The sequence below is a fragment of the Haliotis rufescens genome, unplaced genomic scaffold (assembly GCF_023055435.1).
Source record: "Haliotis rufescens isolate VD_foot unplaced genomic scaffold, xgHalRufe1.0.p SCAF_1, whole genome shotgun sequence".
Taxonomy (NCBI): domain Eukaryota; kingdom Metazoa; phylum Mollusca; class Gastropoda; order Lepetellida; family Haliotidae; genus Haliotis; species Haliotis rufescens.
In genome coordinates, this window is record NW_025963779.1 from 61,421,109 (window position 1) to 61,444,084 (window position 22,976).

The 22,976-nt window shown below is 41.4% G+C and overlaps 1 protein-coding gene across 1 annotated transcript; it reads left to right on the plus strand.

Annotated features, from left to right (window-relative positions):
* The first annotated feature begins 18,385 nt into the window (after positions 1-18,385).
* LOC124145013 lies at positions 18,386-22,758 on the plus strand. The gene is made up of 2 exons (XM_046514646.2): positions 18,386-18,494; positions 20,560-22,758. The coding sequence occupies exon 2, from the start codon at positions 20,611-20,613 to the stop codon at positions 21,982-21,984; it is 1,374 nt and encodes a 457-aa protein (XP_046370602.2). The 5' UTR covers positions 18,386-18,494; positions 20,560-20,610; the 3' UTR covers positions 21,985-22,758.
* The last annotated feature ends 218 nt before the right edge of the window (positions 22,759-22,976 follow it).

Below are 22,976 nucleotides of genomic sequence, written 5' to 3' on the forward strand. Positions count from 1 at the left end.
GTAACTGTGTGGCTTGAAATTTCAAAGAAACCAACATCTCGACTTACATGCTCCAAAATTAACTCCTACCGTATACTTCCCCGCCTTGGGCGGGGAAGAATAACGTCGTCCAATACATGACGTCATCAAGTTGCGAGGACATAACGTCATGACAGAACATGTTTTATCGTGATATAAACCAGGCTTCGTTCTTTAAAGTTTTCTGCGAGTTATCACGTAGCTATCTTATATTACTCTTTATTGCGTCATTCGTTGCGGTTTCTGTCCAAATCATAATGTCACGCGTTCTTAAGATAATCTAGAGATCGCAACCTAGCATTTTCAACGTAACTTGGTAATGTCAAGCATCTAAAACTTTCTTTCCTTGAGATGAGATTGTCATCTTATGTTAGTAAGGCCCGTGTATCAGTGGCAGGCACTTAATACGTTTTACCAGCTGGTTTGTGTATGAGGTGAGGTGAGGTGAAATTGGGTTTAAAGTCGCGTCCAAGATTATTGCACTTATATAGCGACGTGCATGCACGTGTATGTGTGTGTGTGGCTGCTTGTACTAGTCCGGACTGATGCCGATTTATAGTGCTAGCTCACTGAGATACCATGCGGTATTTTAACATGAATACCCCACCCAGACACAGTATACTGACTCCGAGCCGACCAGTCCTTGTTTTAGCCTCTTAATGCTGAGCGCCAGACAGGGTAACAACAAGTACAATCTTTGGACGTCTTTTTGTATGACGCGGGCGGGGATTGAACCCTTCCGCTCTCCGGGCGGACGCTCTACCACAAGACTACAGAGGCGGAGGGTTTGTGTATGACATTCATGTATCGTGATGACTTTGTGATGAATAACTGACACCAATAATAATATGTACATCACGGGCTTCTCGACTCCATCAGTGTACTGCATCTTTAACCTACCCAACTATATGAACACTGCCTCCTGTCCTGTATATATATATACACTTGTCAACCATACTCTGATAACGATGTCAGAACCTACACCGAAACGTCGCTCCTAATAGTAATAAAGAAGTTGTCCATCCATATATCCTATCCTTACTTAGTACTCCAACTCATCCATATATCCTATCCTTACTTAGTACTCCAACTCATCCATATATCCTATCCTTACTTAGTACTCCAACTCATCCATATATCCTATCCTTACTTAGTACTCCAACTCATCCATATATCCTATCCTTACTTAGTACTCCAACTCATCCATATATCCTACCCTTACTTAGTACTCCAACTCATCCATATATCCTATCCTTACTTAGTACTCCAACTCATCCATATATCCTATCCTTACTTAGTACTCCAACTCATCTATATATCCTATCCTTACTTAGTACTCCAACTCATCCATATATCCTATCCTTACTTAGTACTCCAACTCATCCATATATCCTATCCTTACTTAGTACTCCAAATCATCCATATATCCTATCCTTACTTAGTACTCCAACTCATCCATATATCCTATCCTTACTTAGAACTCCAACTCATCCATATATCCTATCCTTACTTAGTACTCCAACTCATCCATATATCCTATCCTTACTTAGTACTCCAACTCATCCATATATCCTACCCTTACTTAGTACTCCAACTCATCCATATATCCTATCCTTACTTAGTACTCCAACTCATCCATATATCCTATCCTTACTTAGTACTCCAACTCATCCATATATCCTATCCTTACTTAGTACTCCAACTCATCCATATATCCTATCCTTACTTAGTACTCCAACTCATCCATATATCCTATCCTTACTTAGTACTCCAACTCATCCATATATCCTACCCTTACTTAGTACTCCAACTCATCCATATATCCTATCCTTACTTAGTACTCCAACTCATCCATATATCCTATCCTTACTTAGTACTCCAACTCATCCATATATCCTATCCTTACTTAGTACTCCAACTCATCCATATATCCTATCCTTACTTAGTACTCCAACTCATCCACATATCCTATCCTTACTTAGTACTCCAACTCATCCATATAGCCTACCCTACATAGTATTCCAACTCATCCATATATCCTATCCTTACTTAGTACTCCAACTCATCCATATATCCTACCCTTACTTAGTACTCCAACCCATCAATATATCCTATCCTTACTTAGTACTCCAACTCATCCATATATCCTATCCTTACTTAGTACTCCAACTCATCCATATATCCTATCCTTACTTAGTACACCAACTTCTAAATGCCTCTCAAAGTAATGGGTTCAAAAACTAGCATAAGCAGTAGAACGTTAAGTCCGGCAAGAAACTTTCTATAGTTAATGAGGCGGTGGGGTAGCCATGTGGCTAATGCATTTGCTCGTCACGACGAAGCCTTGGGTTCGGTTTCCAGCATTAGTTCAATATGTGAAGCACATTCCTGGAGTACCCCGCCGTGATATTGCCAGAATATTGTTGAGACAACCATATTTGATCACTCTTTAGTTTATGCAACGTTAGTCCTCTGTCAGGTGTGACATGCATAATAAACTCAGATGAGATATAGGTTGATTCTTCATGCACGGACATCCAGCATTAATGTTGTTACATGTTGTGGCATGGGTTTAGAAAACAATCTTGTCAGTGTATCCTGTAAACAATACAAGCTGACACGTTATCAAATATTCTACTATGACAGAAGTCATAACTGAACACGTATGAGGACCAATATATGATAAATCGTCTTTCCTGTATTTGAATAAAACAATAAAATAAGTTCACTAACTTCGTCATGGTCTTTGTGAATCGCTGCAGGTAGAAAAATACACTTTTCCTGTCGCGAACACCTTTTGTCATTAATGAGTGAGTGAGTGAGTTGGGTTTAACTCCGCTTTTAACAGTATTCCAGTTATATCGCGGCGTGTCAGCTTAATGTGGGAGGAAAGCCCGAAGTGATGCAGGTCTCAGACGTTTACTACTTCGGTGAAACCCACGAGCACGGGTATGGTGCTGACAAACCTAGAAACATAATTGGGGCGAACCGGGATTCGAACCCACAGTCATAGGTTTCTGGCGTGCCCAAGGGATCATTAATGATTTTTAGTGATCCATTCATATAATTCCACTATATTGCCTTTGAATCCCAGCGGAATCTGTTTCGGAAGACAATCAAGACTGATTATTTTCCCAGCGTTGACGTTTGGGAATCGTTCAGTGTGCAGTATACAGTTTGAACAGGAACTTACCGGGAAGCTTGTGTCAGTGTTCCTGGGTACTGATAATGCAGGAACAGGTGAAGCGAAATGAATAGTCACAGTTCAAGGTGAAGCGTCTTATGATCAGATCTGCTGTCGGTGGTTTACAAATAGCCAATCCACAACGACTGTGAGTCACACCATCATGATCAAGGACGTGACTCAACTATATATATATCCGATTGCGTAAAAAGGGTAATTATTTTTATATACTCACTAAACGCAAAAGTAGTAAAATCGTATATATCTGTGTGTGTTGTCGACATCCATACAAAATTAATACCAAAAATAAATTGGTCATTTCTGCATGGATTGGGATTGATTTGTATGTAAAGAATGAGGTAGCGCAGAAATTTGATGAAAAGATGGAAAACTCTCAAAAACAGAAGCACAGGAGAGCCTGGCGCGAACAAACCCACACCAACATGACATGCACGTGCATCATCACTCGTTGGGTTACAAACAAGTTGTTTTTTATTTAATTTGCATGCCATCACAATCTTACAGAAAGTGATTAGCGAAAACATCTCACGACTGGCGGAAGCCCAACGCAACAACGCCTTCGGCCGACTGCAAATATGAGAATAACCTTCAGCTGTAGCCAATTTGTTCAACATAGCACCAAGCACCATAACTGTGGAACCCTTATCAAAGTCACGGGGCAACACTGGACCTTCCCTGATCCGGTCGGTGACGTATGACTACTGGAGCACAGGACAAATCCTACGGCTACGTCACTTACGTGAAAGAACCATTTCGGCCACCTCTACAACTACGGCAATACCAGGATTGCGTAGGATATCAGCCCAGAACTATTTACTCGCTGAAGTTTTTCGCACTAAACGACCAGTTCAGGGTGTCATTTTGACAGATCTGCATCGTCGGCTGCGACGCCATTGGCGTCAAGGTCACGGAGTATAGCCACAACTGCGATGGAGACAAGTTTGGTTTAGTGACCAGTCACGTTTTATAATTCGCCGTGCGGATGCTAGTTTTTACAGGCGTCGCTGGAACAGAACGTTATGCTTACAGGAAGTGGACAGATTTGGTGGTGGTAGTGTGATGATGTGGGCAGCCATCTCCTACAGTGATAGAACAGACCTGGTGCAAGTTCTGGGGAATTTAACGGCACAACGTTACATGGATGAGATTCGTGGGCCTGCCAGCAGCCTTCTTCAGGAATCACAACATCCAGGTCTCCAGATTCAAACCCAATCGAACATTTATGGGATGCACTGGAACAACGACTGCGAGCACGTCAGCAACAACCACAGAACCCCCGACAGTTGGCACAAGCACTGCAGACAGAGTGGGTGAATATTCTCCAGGCCACAATTCGGGATTGCTTCCATGGGTCGCGGATGCCAGTCAAATTGGGACTATAATACAAGATTTTTAGAACATGACCTTAACCTTGTAAATCTACTGTTTCATGTGTGCAATATGGAGCCTGGGTCAATGACGTAGATGTGTGCCAATTTTGACCAATCGCTTTATCATTAATTGATTATTAATTTAGTATATAAAACATACATCTAAATCACTTTTGCGTTTCTTTTTGTGCAGAGTATAGTAAAAGATAAACAACTGAGACATTTCGAAACATCTTCAGATTAATGTGCTGACAGTTGGTATGTTGACGCAAAAAGTCATAAAGAACACGAGCCATCCCTGTAACCTCAATCACCTACATCGTTGTCTAATGTTGAAGTGATTTTGATAAAAGATCATAAGTAAATGAAAGAATGCGCTTTATTTCCTCCAATAGTGTCGGAGAGTACAAATTTTCTAATAATGTTAACGAAACACATGTACATGAACAATGAACATTCAGATTATACAGAAAAGTTGGATTGGATTTTCAAATTACATTGCTGGTATTCTTTTACAGGTAGAGAATAGATTTTAGGTTCAGTGAAGGTAAATCTTTTGAGGGGGCACGGGTGGCCCAGTCGTCTAAGGCGCCGCGATTCGCTGTGCAGAGTTGCGTCCCTTGGGCACGCCAGAAACCTATGATTATTGGTTCGCATCCCGGTTCGCCCCGATTATGTTTCTAGGTTTGTCAGCACCATACCCGTACTCGTGGGTTTCACTCATGATGTCAATCACTTGATTGTCTGGTCCAGACCCGATTATTTAAAGACCGCCGTCATATAGCTGGAATATTGCTGAGTGCGGCGTTTAACAATAAATAAATAAATGAATGAATAAATAAATAAATAAATAAATAAATAAATAAATAAATAAATAAATAAATAAATAAATAAATAAATAAATAAATAAAAAAAAACTGGCCATGGTTACTTTAGGTTCTACTACACCAAATGAGAACCAGTTTCGACAGTGCGGTTTTCAGTGCAGATCAAGAGATATCTGCAGGCTGTGATTGGAGGATATTCTGTAAGATTTTTATGTCTTTCAAATGTACATCCATCCAGTTATTAAAACTGACCATGTTTTTCTGTATTTAGTACTGTCTTTTTCAACATGATGACTTATGCTGAATGTGATCGCAGCTATTTTCAAGTAGGTGACATTTGGTGCGAAACTGGGGGTGGTGTGTTTAGCTTCCTGTACTCGGAAAAGGAGCTGGCTAAGCTGGTCATTTTATATTTTTTTATTGATGCTCTAAGGCCAAACTGTGCACACACGTACAGGTAATAGCTGTCGAATGCTTAGTTATTAAAAAAATTATATATAACGTTACTATAGAAGCCTATGGGAAAACATTTGGTTGTGTGTAACCTTTAGCTTAGGATATTTTACAACCGCATCATTCAATACGTCGTCGCGATCACAAAGCCCCATATAGTTTAAGTCTGAGGGTCCCTCGATCCTTTTCCCCATGGGCTATATGTGTCCCTCCGCGGTACTGGGGGTGTACTATTTAACGCGGCATTAAATCACCCTAACCTCTAACAGTGTTGTGATTGATCTTAATGCATTGTTATATTAGACAGTTCACCTACACCGAAATTAACCACTGACTGGTAAACGCGTTTGAAGATGGGTGACCCACCTCAGGTCTGTGATGGGCATTTAGAGGTTTAAAGGACATGATGACATGAAACTATTATGGATAACAACTGTAATGGTTAGCAGGGACATTCGTTCACCCGATGCAGGGACAAGAAGCAGCCCTGAAACGTAGTAACAAACAATAAAGAAGTTGTTATCCTTAAATGTTTTGGGGGCACGGGTGGCCCAGTTGTCTAAGGCGCCGCGATTCGCTGTGCAGAGTTGCGTCCCTTGGGCACGCCAGAAACCGATGATTGTGGGTTCGAATCCCGGTTCGCCCCGATTATGTTTCATGGGTTTGTCAGCACCATACCCGGACTCGTGGGTTTCACCGAAGTGGTAAACGTCTAAGACATGCATCACTTGGGGCTTTTCTCCCACATTAAGTTGACCGACAGTGATTTGACTGGAATACTGTTAAAAGCGGAGTTAACCCCAACTCACTCATATCCATTAGAGTGAGTGACGCATACCTTAACGTCGTATCGGCATTAATTCAGCCAAATAACGACGTCATATCTGTTATAAGTCATTTAATGACATGATGTATTGATAGCCACCAGAACTTTTTTCACTTGTAGATATAGTTGGCAGTGTTTGACACCGTGTGTTGTGAACCAAATCGAAACTGATATAGGTAATCCCTAAAATAAGACCGGGTGTTTTGGATTAAACTGTCTACTTTATAAAAGATCCGCATAGTATTCGAACATGTGGTGGCCATGTGATACGTATATGTTGAACGTTTTTCAATTACAGTTAATTTCCTAGCATGAATAAATGGGAGAAATACTGTTCCTCCGTGTGGGAGACATTCTCGTCGTCGCCTGAATGACTGGGGCGGTCGGGTAGCCTAGTGGTTAAAGCGTTCGATCGTCACGCCGAAGACCCGGGTTCGAATCCCGACATGGGTACAATGTGTGAAGCACATTTCTGGTGTCCCCCGCCGTGATATTGCTGGAATATTGTAAAAAGCGGCGTAAAACCAAACTCACTCACTCACTCACTCACTGAATGACTGGGCACTGACCATATACCGATAGATGGCCTCCGGACAAGGCAACCAGAGTATATTGGGACCTGGGTTACTTGAATACGGACCAATTCAGTACACAGTACAGTTGTCTATATAGCCACCCTTGGTCAATCCCGGGAGCCCAACCACCAAGATCGCCCACCATTACCGAGATGGCATCATATCAATATTGTGCTACTATATAAATATTTACAAACTGTATCGGTAAAGTCATGCGGAAAAACGTCATTTCTTCAAACCTGTTTTTTCATCTTTCGTGTTTTTGAAATATCTTTTTTGCTTGATCCAGTGTTATCAGGTTTAATGCCTCTCCTCATTTACACACCTCTTGTACCGTACATCTGGTTGCTCGGTCTTCGTCGGCACTTTCCGTCACACGCAGCGCCATATTTGCTGTCCTCTGATTGGCTCCGTTTCACAAAGCGACAATAGCGATAAGACTATCGTAAATGTAAAACGTCAATGAAAGAGAATAACTAGTCTTGTATCCCCCATAACAGATACATTTGGTGTAAAGGGCAAAACAGTTGTGACAATTAAATGAATGGACCACTATCAGTCTTTAGTATGTGAGTAACAAAAGCAGTAGCTAACATCAGTTTGTGGGACGGGGCCATGTATATAATTGCGTCACCCCAACTGTAATACATAAAACATAACATTAAGTTTGCCAGCAGTGCTAGAGATATTTTCGTCTGAAGGACTGTTCTAATTATTATCAGCTGAATTCTTCACATTTGGTATGGCTGAAGAATAGGTCTTCAGCAACCCACGCTTGCACGTAAAAGTCGACGCTTGTCGTAAGAGGCGACTAATGGCATCGGGCGGTCAGGCTCGCTGACCTTGTTGATGCATGCCATCGATCTCAATTGCGTGGATCGATGCTCATGATGTCAATCACTGCATTGTCTGGTCCAGACTCGATTATTTTACAGACCGTCGTCTTATACCTGGAATATTGCTGAGTGCGGCGTTAAACAACCAACAAACAAATACTACCTATTTACATTGACTTGCCGATAATTAGTGGACAACTAACACGCAGAAAAAAAAAACAGAACACAAAAACGCTTGTGAACTATGCATATTTATCAGATGGGCCATTCGCTGTCGAATCTGGACCAGACAATCCAGTGATTGACAACATGGGCGAGCATCGACACTTGCTTGGCTACAGAGCGATAGACTCAGGCACAAAATGCCAAAAACAAAATAGTGCCACGGCATTGTAGCTCAACTGAATATGTAGTCAATAGTCTAAAACGTCAACAAAGACAGACATTTAACGAAAGTAACTGTCAGCGTTGATAATCCAAATATTTTCTGTATAATAACTGAAAACTAAAAGGTAACACCGGAATCTAATGCTATGAACTAAGATAAATCCATCATAAGGAAGAACATAGTGCCCAAATTTAGCTCCTGAATTTAAGATAAAAAGTTACAGAGCCAAACAGGCATTTGGAGAAAATACAATGGTAATACCAAAGTCAAAATTTATATTATTGCGAAAAACGGAACACGAATCCTACAAATAACAAAACATATACCAAATTTTATTCAGCTTTGTTGTTTGTTTGTTTTTTGTGTAACGCCGCACTCAGCAAAATTACAACAATCTGACGGCGGTCTTTAAATAATCTAATCTGGACCTGACAATCCAGTGATCGATATTGTGAGCAGCGATCCATGACGTCGGGGTACGAGGACACGCCCTGACATCCCAACCTATTTGGTCTCCTCTGACGACCGGCATACTAGGTTACTGGGGACCTCGTCTTACCCGGAATCCTCACGGGGGACATAATCTATATCTAGCCAATAATCTGCTATATGTATTCGAGCAGTAGCTACTTTTGTATCACAGACAAGCAGTTAATGTACAAGTCTCACCCTGTGTCAGAGTCCATTAAGGCTTGTAAGGTTTTTCAAACCTAAGCCTTTCTTCAGCAATGAAAAGAATAGATTCGCCTCTCAATGTACAGTTTACAGCTGGTGTGAAAGGGAAGCTCTGTTGAGAGTTGGGGTCGTAAAGATAGGCTTAAATGTCTTTGTTGGTGCTTAATCAACTGTTGCATGTTTGTGTGACGGATCAAATACAACTTGCACTGACAGTCCAGTCCAGTCCACGCTACAAACCGGTGTTCACTTACTTAATGCACCCAAACTGCGACTAAAGCTGTTTAAATCATTACGGCGATTATTCTAGCGATACATTTCCGATACATGATATCACGTCTTAATGCTATTTTGGGGTGTGGTTAATGCAACATATTTACTATACATTATTTATATAATGATATGTGTACTTTTGACCTCATGGCAAAGAGGCAGCTATTTCCATCGACACCGGTTTTACTTATCTATGGCATTGGATCATATGCCGATGTTTTAAGGAACATGACAAACTTGAGAGCGCGAAGGCAGAGATACGCACAAGGTAGGGTTGCGCTTAGGTTAATGGCAGAACACGACAATGTAAAATATACATAGTCAATACTTATTTTATACCTTGAAAACTATAAATTTGGAATTGGTCGGAATGAAGTCAAATAGTGTCGCTAAGGGATGTATGTTTCAGACCCTCCGTGGTGGGACCCACAGTTGTGTTGGAAAATAATTGGAAGCAAGGGACATACGATAGATAGGTATAGTTTATCCCTGACTATAAAGAACCAAACACACGTGTGTGTGGATGAATGTTGTTCTACACCACATACCGAAAAGTACATTTGTAGTCGAGTCAGTTTCGATAACACCAGTTGTAAAAGACGTTAAATGTGGTACTTGTTGTTACCATTCCTGGCGCTCGGCATTAAGGGGATAAAACAAGGACTGTCTGTAGTGATGTCAGTATGCTGTGTCATACTTGGGTGTCCATGTTTAACTGTGGCATTGTATCCCAGTGGGCTAGCACTATAAAACAGGCATTAATGGCAACAAACACACAAACGGGCATACACGGGGCTATGGAAGTGAAATATACTGGAACGTGAAATATACTGAAACTCCATTTCACCTCACCTCTCCTTGACTGCCAAGAATCCTGTGATTTATTTTGTATCTAAAAGATAAAGGTTTTTGTTGTAAAATCTGTGGCAAAATTATGTTTTTCTATTTTCTAATATTATCTGGAACAAGTTATCCAGAAATAAATATAAAATATAAGGCTATCACCTTATGACATATGCATACCTTGCAGTCACAGTTAATTGCTACCCCAAACAGATTGCAGGGACTTTCGGGATGGGCGGGCGACTGATGGCAAGATGTTTAGGGATGGGTTAGGGTGGACGTGTGGACTCTCATTTGAGAAACACACAGTGTTACTGATAAATCTATCACACCCCTCCCTCACCAACCCAATATTAAATGATTCTTACTAATACAGTGTTGATATTCGCATCAAGACATAGAGAATCTCACCCGAGTGTCTTTTGATATCAAATATATCAACACGAGTTGATAAAAGAAGAAATATTCCGAGGCTTGCCGAGGATTTTTGCCACTTTTATCAACGAGTGTTGATATATTTGATATCAAAAGACACAAGGGTGAGATTTTATTTATCATCCAACATCATTCTTCCAGCTTTTTCAATTTGTTGACAGTAATTAGCAGTGTCTTCAGTTGAAAAAGTACTGCTAACAGCTTCAGTAGCAGAGCCATTAGTGATGTCATTTGATTGTGACGTCATGGTAACCAGTGGCGTCACAATGGCCTGCAAAGCATCCAAGCTATATCTTCTGTGGGAGCCAGTTTTGGATATATAGAATACTAAACGAGCTCCCGTGTAATACCAATTTTATGAAACGAGTGAATAGTTGTGGTATCTGACGAGCGAAAGCGAGTCAGATACCACAACTATTCACGAGTTTCATAAAATTGGTTTTACAAAGGAGCTCGTTAAGTATTTTATTTATTACTTGCTATTTATAACGTTTTTTTAGAATTATGCTGTTGAGTGTGAATAGGCTGACACCTACACGACCCACGGCATAATCCAATTGAGTTCAACATAATAATACTTCACACACGTCAAAAGTTGAAACGTATGAATTTGATACCATACAACGGTCTACCTTCGGACTTCAGGTGTCCGTTCCACTAAACTATCGTAGCGCTAAGGTTATCGCAACTCACATACTTTAACTTAGACCAACGACTGTCGTTGAGCTACAGTACGATCGCCTTGTGGAACGGGGCCTTGCACCTCAAAGTTTACAATCACGTCACAGTACCCGATGACGTAATTTGTGGAATTTTGTTGCAAGATCCATCGGCGAAACAATGCCATATGACGTCAGCATAGCAACAAGGTTGTTGGGGTCATCGAGTGTGCATAAGCTCCTCTCAGTGATCTATCATCTCCACCCGCAATGTCGTTGAATAAGCCAAGGGATGTTGAGAGCTTTCAATATTTGTTCGTGAAACGTGTTCCGAGAGTACATAAGCACGCGTTTTGGTATTACACAATGTGTAATACAGCTGTATGTTTATTAAACGGGTGATCTCTTCACGGGCAAGTAATAGGATAAAATAGCATTACCTATAAACTATGATTACAACACTCGAGAACAAGATCAAGGAAGAATCAAGGATAGAAGTGACCTTCTACAACCGATGCTTGTCGTGAAGGATGGCCAGGCTCCGTGACTCGGTTATCGTATCGCAATTGCCAAGATAGAAATACATGATGTCAAACCCTGAACTCTCTGGTCCAGGCTCGATCATTTACAGACCGCCGACATCTAGTTGAAATACTGCTGAGTGCGGCGTTAAACAATCAGCAAAGCACTCACGAGCAAGCCATCGATAACGTATAATCGAACAACAGGTAATATTGAGTCGGGGCAATGAACCAACCCACCTTGCGTCAAATAGGGCACATGACACTTTGTTAAGCCCTCGCGTGTTACTGGTGGTGTGACGAGCTCACCTGGTCAGCTTCATTGCATATTTACTCGCTATCTCAGAGGAACTCTTTGCATTACCTGTGTACAACATGCTAAAGGGAATTCGATACGGATCGATGTCGGTGAACTCAGGTTAAACATGAACAAAATTATTTGAGTATACTTTCCACTTTGAAAGCGTCTGATTGCATATGTACATGCGAGTGCGTGTCTGTTATTGCAAGTGTACATGAGTACGTGGCAGTGGGGTTCCGTGCATGAAAATAGGATGACAATGGATCAAGGGAGAAGTAGGCAGTGATTGTGTAGATAAAGTTTAGTTTAACGCTGCTTTAAATAGTATTTCAGTTGTATCTTGCGTGTCACCCGGTCACGTTCACCTATTTGGTGCAACACGGGCATGGTGATGCGTGCGCGCGCGTGTGTGTTTGTGTGTGTGTGTGTGTGTGTGTGTGTGTGTGTGTGTGTGTGTGTGTGTGTGTGTGCTTTGATTACTGGTCATCCGTTTCCTCAGATATAGTTTATAATACCATTGGTAGGTTGGTTCGTTCGGAGAAATTATTTTCCGTTGTGATTGACTTGTTGTTACCCTATCTGGTGCTCGGCATTAAGGGGCTAAAACAAGGACTGATCGGCTCGGAGGCAGCATACTGTGTCTGAGTGGGGTATTCATGTTATTCATGCGGCATGGTATCTCAGTGAGCTAGCCCTAAAATTCGGCATCAGTCCGGAGTAGTACAAGCAGCCACACACACACGTGCATGCACGTCGCTATATAAGTGCAATAATCTTGGACGCGACGTTAAACCCCATTTCACCTAACCTCACTTATGAATTTTTAACAAGATTGACGAACTTGATCAAATGCGGTGTGTTCCTTTGTTGACTGTCTCATCATACAAAATATTCCTGCTCCAGAATGTGATCTGCGACACTGTTACATTGTTGTTCTTGGTAGCATTTCATTATTTAAAAGGTTGATGTATTCTACTCAACACATGTTGACGACCACCCGATTATTTCATATTATTATGGTTAATATACCATGACATGACAGGTTAACAATAGTAATATGAAAGAATCGGGAGGTCCTTTACTTTTTTCAGTAGTATGTTAGGATTATGTTAAGCTAATGTTCGAAATGTTCCCTGATAGACGATGTGTTCGTGTGCAGGGTAGACAGGAACTAGTAGGGCAGAATATAGTTTATCATCTTCCCGAGGCAATGTAGCATCATTACCTGTCTATTTACCGACTTGTACCTGTCGACCCGTGAAGATTCCGGGGTAGAATAGGTCTTCAGCAACCCATGCTTGCCGTAAAAGGCGTCTAGGCTTGTCGTAAAAGGCGACTTACGGGATCGGGTGGTCAGGCTCGCTGACTTGGTTGATGCATGTCATCGATCCCAATTGCGTGGACCAATGCTCATGATATTACTCACTGGATTGTCTGGTCCAGATTCGATTATGTACAGACTGCCGTCATATAGCTGGAATATTGCTGAGTGCGGCGTTAAACAACAAACAAACAAACAAAACTTACCTGTCTATTTTCTTCCAGGTTTTACACCATGCCGTCTCATAACAGACACCCGGTGGCTGAGTCTATTGACTCAGCAATCCCTCTTGTTTTTTCCACACACCTGGTCCCTCCCACAAGTTTCGTCTCCCCGAAACCTCTCCTCCCCCCGGCCCCCCCGGTCCCCATCCCCTCCCTCTCCCTCGACCTGGGGGACTTACGGAAAACACAGAGACGGGTGGCAGCATTGATGAACATCACCAACCCCAAGGGCGGACTAGGCTCAGTGGTGAGTAGGATATAGTGAGTGAGTGAGTGATACTAATGTAGCGCCGCTTTGAACGTCTTGATGCGGGAGGACGGGACGAAGTGATGCACGTCGTAGACGTTTACCACGTTGGTGAAACCCTCGAGCACGGGTATGGTGTTGAAAAACCTAGAAACATAATCCAGGTGAACCTGGATTCGTTCAAACAATTATAAGTTTCTGGCACGCCTAAGGGACGCAACTCTGCTCAGCAAAATGCGGCGCCTCAAACAACTGGGTCACCAATGGCCCCTAGGATATGGTTAGTTACATGTAATAAGGAATTGGTTAATAGGCTGTAACAATGGGGTGTCAACGTCACTACGCGCGAGATACCAAACAATGTGCTGTATATTAAACATCAGCCGTCCATGATTCCAGCTTTGTTTCTTTTCTCTTCTAGGGGTGGTCGGGTAGCCTAGTGGTTAAAACGTTCGCACGTCACGCCGAAGACCCAGGTTCGATTCCCGACATGAGTACAATGTGGGGAGCCAATTTCTGGTGACCCCCGCCCTGATATAGCTTGAATATTGCTAAAAAAACCGGCGTAAAGCCATACTCACTCAATTTTTCAACTATCTTAAATAAAAAGGATTCCCATAGAATCAAACAAAAGAGAAGAACATTTACAAACAATAGGAATTGCGTGTCATCGTACCCTGGGGGTACGGGCTGATGCTCATGCTATTAGTCACTTGTTTATTCTGAAATCCACCTTAAATCCTTAAACAACAAAACAAAACAACAACAAAACCATAACTAATAATGACATGCAGCAAAACAGGAAGACACTAATTATCTCACTTAATGCGAGGAACATTGAGTGAGTGAGTATGGTTTTACCCCGCTTTTAGCAATATTCAGGCAATATCACGGCGGGGGACACCAGAAATGGGTGTGATGAACATTGAACACGTGGAACATTCCTTTGTGTAAAAATATGAACACACTTATATAGGGTGGTTGAGGAACGGATGTATGATATGAGATGTATAGCTCTATGTTGTTCAAGAAAGTGTCATGAGCATGTATACACATCAAAGATAATAAGTATCACCAAACATGCATAGTTGCATGAAGTGTTCTTTGTCTTTCTGCAATTATTAAATATGAAATGTTGACTTGTTAAATACGAAATGTTGACTACATGTTTCATATGATGAGTAGAGTTTGTTTCGCGTGCCTTATTTCCAAAGCCACCAGTCCAAACGATTGTTGAAAAGGGAGAAGCGACGAAAACCAATAAATAGTATACACCTTATAAAGTATGTCGCGCTACTGCAGGTAAAAAACATGGCCGATTGTGAAAAACTGAACGTGTTTCATGTATTCTGAGCGAGTGTATTGTATAACATGGCGGGATGCTAAATGTAGATTTGTATCATCCAAAGATTTCCATAGGAGATATCGCCCGCGTGAGATATCGCGGCGATAAAGATTACAACACGAGTGTCCGTCAGATTCCATTGATCTTACAACCAGTTGTTCCAAAACGTTATTAACCCGTCTAAAGCCATACAATTTCCGAATCACGAGAAACCTATCAATCGTTTACAATCAGGAGAGTATGATCTGACCTTAGGTCATCACCATGGAGTAGCCAATCACGGACCTGAAATTCGATGTCATACATATGTTTATAAGTTTTCTCACTCACGGGTTTGTAATGTACATAAAGGCGACGAAATCCTGAAGCAGAGTCCATTGAACGATTCCGGCTAAAACATGAGTGAGTGAGTGAGTATGGTTTTACGCCGCTTTTAGCAATATTCCAGCAATATCACGGCGGGGGACACCAGAAATGGGCTTCACACATTGTACCCATGTCGGGAATCGAACCCGGGTCTTCGGCGTGACGAGCGAACGCTTTAACCACTAGGCTACCCGACCACCCCTATATCATGAGCATCACACAGATGAGGACATAAAATTACGTCACAATGCTATGCAGATCATTGCGACGTCATCGGCTACCATAGCGTCACAATAAAATGACATCATTAATCTTTCTGCCACTGAGGCTGGTTTTCTGTACTCTGCTGGTTTTACACTAAGACACTTGTTATTACTGTTTACAAACTGATAGAAAGGTTTTGGATGATCACTTGTGTCTTTTGAGATCACATACATGTACATCAACACCCGTCGCTAAAAGTTTCAAAGTTTAATTTTTTTATTGAGTCGTGTTGATATATTTTGATATCAAAATACACTAGCGTGATATTCTCTATATCATTACCTTAGATAACCTCGTTTAAGATGTTGGTAATGGACGTGTTTATTGATGAAACTTTGACTATGATGAATATCCCTCACTCTCCATGTATCTTATGTGGACCTAAATAAAAGTATTGATTCAGAGGTGTTTGAGAAGTCACAAATGGATTTTGCTTCAACATAAAATTACATTCCGCGGCTAACAGATTCAACTTGAAAAAATCTCTTTGATGAATACAAAATCTGCTGTAAATCTAGCTGTAAATCTGCCTACATGGGACACTACATCTTTGTTTATGCATGTGCTAGGAGCAATGACAATCGAGGCATATTCTCTCACTACGTAACTCGTGCTAATATTGCAGTGAGTGAGTGAGTGAGTGAGTTGGGTTTATTGCCGCTTTTAACAGTATTCCAGTTATATCGCGGCGTGTCAGCTTAATGTGGGAGGGAAGCCCGAAGTGATGCAGGTCTCAGACGTTTACCACTTCGGTGAAACCCACGAGCACGGGTATGGTGCTGACAAACCTAGAAACATAATCGGGGCGAACCGGGATTCGAACCCACAATCATAGGTTTCTGGCGTGCCCAAGGGACGCAACTCTGCACACCGAATCGCGGCGCCTTAGACGACTGGGCCACCCGTGCCCCCTAATATTGCAGTGGATCTATTGGCACACTATACCCTATCAAGCAGCTGCATGTACGACTCCAGTGAACAGTGACAATATGATAGTTATATAACGTAATCTATGCAAGGTTTTGTTGATAACAGTTGCACAAAATAACATCCACATGTGTGTCCATGACATGTTTTCTTAAAATACGGCCTCAATTATTGAAAAATATCTGCGTGTCTTATTGCTATTTAGCACAGTTTATCCGGTTACGTATTTTAGTTATAAGGGCGTATATTGTCACCAGGGCCCACTTGCACAAAGCGATCTTAGCACTAAGATGATCGTAACTCCCATACTTTAACATAGGCTTACGATAGTCTTAGCGCTAAGATTGCTTTGTGCAAGTGGGCCCAGATCATTTTTCAACTCATTCACATTACAACAATATAAACTGCACTGTGGAGGCAGATAATTAGGAGATATTAAATGTTAAATATCTGGGCGTGAAATAATCAACAACACCCGCAAATCTGACAACACATGATGTTAATCGACATTGCGGAAGAATACAACCGTTATAAGTAAAAGTAGCACTTTCTCTCTCTCAACGTCCATTTTTTCAATTATGAGTCAGACATGACGTCACTCTGAAATTCTGCGACGTCACAATGGATGCTGGAATATGCTTCCGTGTTAACTAGTTAAGAGTTTGTCGAAAAAAGAACTAAATCAATGTATATGAAATTGATAATTAATATAGATCAGACTTAAAATCTGATTATAAATCCGAGTATTTATACGCAGTGAAATACTCTAAAGCAGATACCACCTAACAATATCGGTATATGATCTCTGCCTAAAGGTTTCAAGGACCCTATCAACAACGTTTTACAACCAATCAGGTTGCAGCACCCACTCCCATTCATTTAACGATCGGCAATGGCGTACTTGAATTATTTATGCAGGCAGACTGATGTGTTTAAAATGGCGTTCGTACATTTTACCTTACTTCTAAAACTCTTCACTAGTTTTTCAGCACCAGTATTAACACGAGACAGTGCCGTACCTACATGTAACCAAGGCGTGTGTTCACGCCAGTACGTGTGTATGATGCTGAGGCTGAATCACATTCTTTGATGTAAATGGGTTTATCCTGAAATCCTGCTAATTATTTAACGACACAATTATGTACACAATTATGAAGCGGATATTAAAGATGTGCCAGCGGGACAGATTGTTTTTGTTTCTTATTCCAACTCGGAGCGCAGTGCCACTAGATAATTGCGAACGGACATTTCAGAGCAATGAGATTGATTGCGTCCTTCATTGAGCACACCGGTATTCCCCTGGATAACGCATGTTTGGGATCGTCAGAGAGTTTGTCAAACCCTCTAACCTCGAGTCTCAATTAATCTCAACGTGTTTTTATTTTCTCTTGAAACAGAGGTGGGGTTGGGTGGCGTACTACCACAGTGACGTAATAAGAGAACGACCCCTGCCTTGAGTAAGCACGAAGAAAGGTAACACATGAAACATGTTTAACTCAACACGTATCCATATAATTGAGTGGCCCTTCTATTCCTGAGAAGTCACAGTGCACTGTGTTTTGGAAAGGTCGTCCTTCGAGGATACAACTGATTTTGTAAGTAGATATATGTGAGCTATCGCCTAAAACTTTATTTGGACCGAGTAGAAAACGTTTTATTTGAGGTGTTAGAATGTTTCAAAGGTCAGACTCTAGTGGGACCTTCTCTCATGATAGATTCTACACATACGGCACACTTTTGTATAATTTAAATGAGTTGAGGGGAAGATAAGATAATTGCACTTATATAGCGACGTGCATGCATGCACGTGTATGTGTGTGTGGCTGCTTGTACTAGTTCGAACTGCTGCCGATTTTTACAGCTTTTAACGTCTTTTGGTATGACGCGGCCAAGGATCGAACCACGAAACTTTCGCTCTCCGGGCGGACGCTCTACTACTAGACCAAGGAGGCGGTCGTATTATTTGAGTGAGTCATGTTCATTAACACAGCCTAAACGATAAACATCAGTTAAATTAAGTTAAGAGAAGTGTCCTCACATATATGATGCTGAGAAAAGATCTATAACATCACGTCATATCCAGCGTACCCCGATCATATCCAGAGAAACTACAGAGTTAAAACCTGTGTGTGTACATCGCTCCAAATTCAGTTGATTTATCCCATTTGTACTGAATAATCTGCTGAATTCAGTGGGTGTATCCAAACATGTTTAATTTAGGGTGAAAGGTGACCCCGTTGTCTGGGGTACCACAGTTGCGCCCCTTAAGCATTCCAGGATCCCATTGTCATGGGTGGGATCGAATCCGAAACTCACCCTGATTTTGATTCTTGGTTTGTCCACACCATACTTTACCATATTCGCTCGCCCACTCTTCTAAATCCAGTAGGTTTTGGTTTAGGTGCTGTGAAAGGGAACATCATTGTTGTATCCCATGGTGTAGTCTTGGCATACAGATTTACATAGATGTAACGTGAACTATATATCCGATAAATATGCAAATGAGGTCACAATGCAGTAACTATACATCGATGCTTTGCCCACTTGCTCAAAACCATACATTCCCAAAACTTTCCCGCAACGTGAGTGTAACAAACATGGCTGCAAAAAAATTGGGACTATATCATAAACGGGCCAGTTCACTATGTCTTTGTATTATTACGCGATTCATAAAGTTACTTTTATGATCGAAACTATGTGTAAAATGTGATTATATGATAAAGAAATCGTACATAACATTTCCTAATTGTGTTATGCTTGCCAAGGTCCCGCATTATACAATTCTTATACCTAACAAATCCTAAATACCATAAGAAAACACGCCCGGCAAATACCTCCCATGTCTTCACAATGTAGTTACAAAAACAGTGGAATGTGCAAATGCATTTGACATGGCAATACAGATTGTCTCATAATTTTTGTAATTAGAAGCAACAGAGAATGATACGCATTTCGTAAAATCATACAAAGATGACAATAATTTCCTAACCATCAAATGATAAGTAGTGGTGACGTGTAAGCACGTGCGTGCACTCAGCAAAATTCCAGATATATGACGGCTGTCTTAAATTATCGAGTATGAACCAGACAATCTAGTGACTGATATTGTGAGCAACGACCTACACCATCGGGTTAAAGTGATATGCAATCGACCAAGTCGCCGAGCCTGACGACGCGGTCCATTACGTCGCGCCTTACGACCAACAATCGCTGTTGGAGATCTATTTTTATGCGGAACCCCCCAGGCTAATGGTGAAGTAGTCGTGTCTTGAGTAGCTTGTCTAGAAACGTCGTTAAATATCGCTATTAGGCTTTGGAAAATGCTCTTCACAATAAATGACTTTATTTCTTCTTCTTAACGATTAGACACATAACGTATTGTTATTTGTTCTTTGTGTGAGAGCATACGCTGTGAATTATGTCCCTTTGACGTACCAGAAGCTTATAATAGTGGGTTTCAGTTTCGGTTCGTTCGATTATGTTTCTTGGTTTGTCATCATCATACCCATGCTGGTTGGTTTCACCCAAATGGGAAACGTACAAGACCTACATCACTTTGGGCTTTCCTCCCACATCGAGCTGACAAGCTCTGATTTAACTGAAATAAGCATTAAACCCAACTCACTCACTTTGTATAAGATAGTCTCTTTATTTTTGCAGTTTCCATCCACATCGACCCATAAGACCAATTGTATCTTGTGTTATAAAGACATGGGCAACCCATACCACAATGCCCGTGAAGAAAACTACCTCGGCGAACGGGATGAGGATGCAGAGCTCGCTACGAACATACATTTAATGAACACAAAGCCAAACAGGATCGTAATCCCATCCATACTCGATGGGAAAGAAGACACAGACTTGGAATACCTTCCCTATATTCGAGACAGGACATTGACTTCTAGTTCCGGTTCACTACGGCAGTCCATGGGAAGAGTTGTCCTCCCTTCTCTGGGCAACAATCTTGGAAACTCAGATGCGGATGATAAAACAAAGAATTTTATGGACGAAACCGAATTGAGAAGATGTGGGTCTGATGGTGATGGAGAATACAGTACATTGACTGATGGAATCGCTGGGTTGGGAAGAAAAAAGAAATCTATCACCTTTTTTACTGATATTTCTGGTCTTGGTCATTCGTCCGAGGAGGAGAATGAAGGGGAAATCCCAGAAACGAGAGCCATGGAGGTGTTTGTTAAGTACAAAGGCTCATCGGAGAAGTATAGAGCTAAACAGAAGAGTCTTGAAATAAGGGTTGATATTCCCATCAGTAGGCCTTATAGCATCACCTCATCAGCAACTGCATCGAGAGAAACACTTCTGACCTCTCCGGAGGTTTACAGCGCAAGGATGAATTCAGATAAATGGTGCAGTTGTTTGTATGTTAATGCTAAAATGGTCGAGTGCAGAGAGTGTTGTATGAAGGGCGGACATGAGCTGTGGTGTATCTCCCGGACAGGGATATGTGCTGATTGCGGGAAACCAATTAAAGGGGATGGAATCAAATCTTCCAGCTCTTTCGTCAAATCACCAACAAAGATAAGAAGAAGTCTGACTAGTTCATCCCACAACTCTGTTACATGCTCGGGGAAACATACAACCTTAGTTGACAAAACAGAAGATTCTGGTCCCTTGGCAAAGACCGAGAAAAGTAAGAAGAAGAACGCTAAGAAGGTAGACACGGGAGCGGATCAACTCAAGGCACCAGATGCAGTTGAAAGGGGTGGGTCTCGAGTTAGTACCAGACGCTCCTTCAGGTCAGATGCAAACTCTTCAGCCTCAACCATAGATCCTAACATCCACAGACAGGCATACCTTTTGGCTCTGGCAGATGCTGGATTCAAGAAGTGGAAGAAGGGTCCTTTGATGTATCATACCAACAATCGACGTTACTTCTCATATTTTCCGTTGTGGAAGAACCCTAAGCCTCAGGAAGAAGACACTCCTAGGATTGGCATCAGGGGTGATGATGGGAAGAAGTTGAAAATAAAAGATGGTATGAAGCATATTCTTGGTCCGGTGAAAGTGTCGGAGTACTACCCTACAGGGAAAAGGTTCCCTAAAATCAAAGAGGATCCCCTTTAACTCTGATGACAATTTGATTGATAGACAAAGTGATCTATCAACACAAAAACATTATGCTGACACGACTAACATCATCAACTGACGATCATAAGAAAGAATACCGATCAGCTTTTCAAAACTCTGAATAAAAAAACCAACCCAATGTTGATGCAAATGTTGTATTTGAAAGTATAATCATTTGGCGAGATATAACCTCTGATGAACACACTATTGACCATCAGGTGTCAACATCACAGATTCCACACAGCACCAGGGGTAAAATGGGCGATTTCACAGATTACACTCAGGACCACATGTGAGTTTCCACACGACGTCGGACAGAGATCGTTAGGCGTCTAATGACGTCATCAGGAATTTCCCTTCATTGCTCTCTCGGTGCTTGCAAGATCTCTGTCTGTTCATTTGAGGATTGGGACGGCGTCGGATACTCTGGTCAAGATGATCCTAAATGTGTTTTGTGGGTGACATGGCTGGCGAAAGCCCTGGCCTTTGCTATACACTGACGTTGTTTGTGGCCAGAAACTGGTGTACAACACAAGTGAGAGATCTTGCTTTGTCCTGTTGGGCTTCAGAAAGCACTTGATTGCTTTGAAACGTATTGTAATTTGTGGAATTAGTTGTAAACACTGATAAAACGAAGGTCCGTATTCTCGGTGGAACTTAAACTGACAAAAAAGGAAATCTATTTTGAATGACAATTATTTGGATTTGTGGATGAATTTTAGTATCTTTGTATTTATTTCCAAAGTCAAAATAAATTTTCCTAATCTGTTACAATCTGTGACCAAGTAACAAAAGCAATGTATTTTTCTTCCATCAAGCACGTTTACACAATCTCTCCTTAAAATGTCAAATCTATCTTTTTGACCAAAACCAATACTATTCTGTGGATGTGTAATATAGGGTTGTGATCATGGTAAACTAATTGAAAAGGTACATGAAACATTTCTTAGAAAATTATAAGCAGTGAAAAAAAGCACCCCTTTTGCATT

Bases quoted from the DNA above. Each gene is read 5' to 3' on its own strand.
- LOC124145013 (XM_046514646.2), top strand. From the start codon at position 20,611: ATGGGCAACCCATACCACAATGCCCGTGAAGAAAACTACCTCGGCGAA.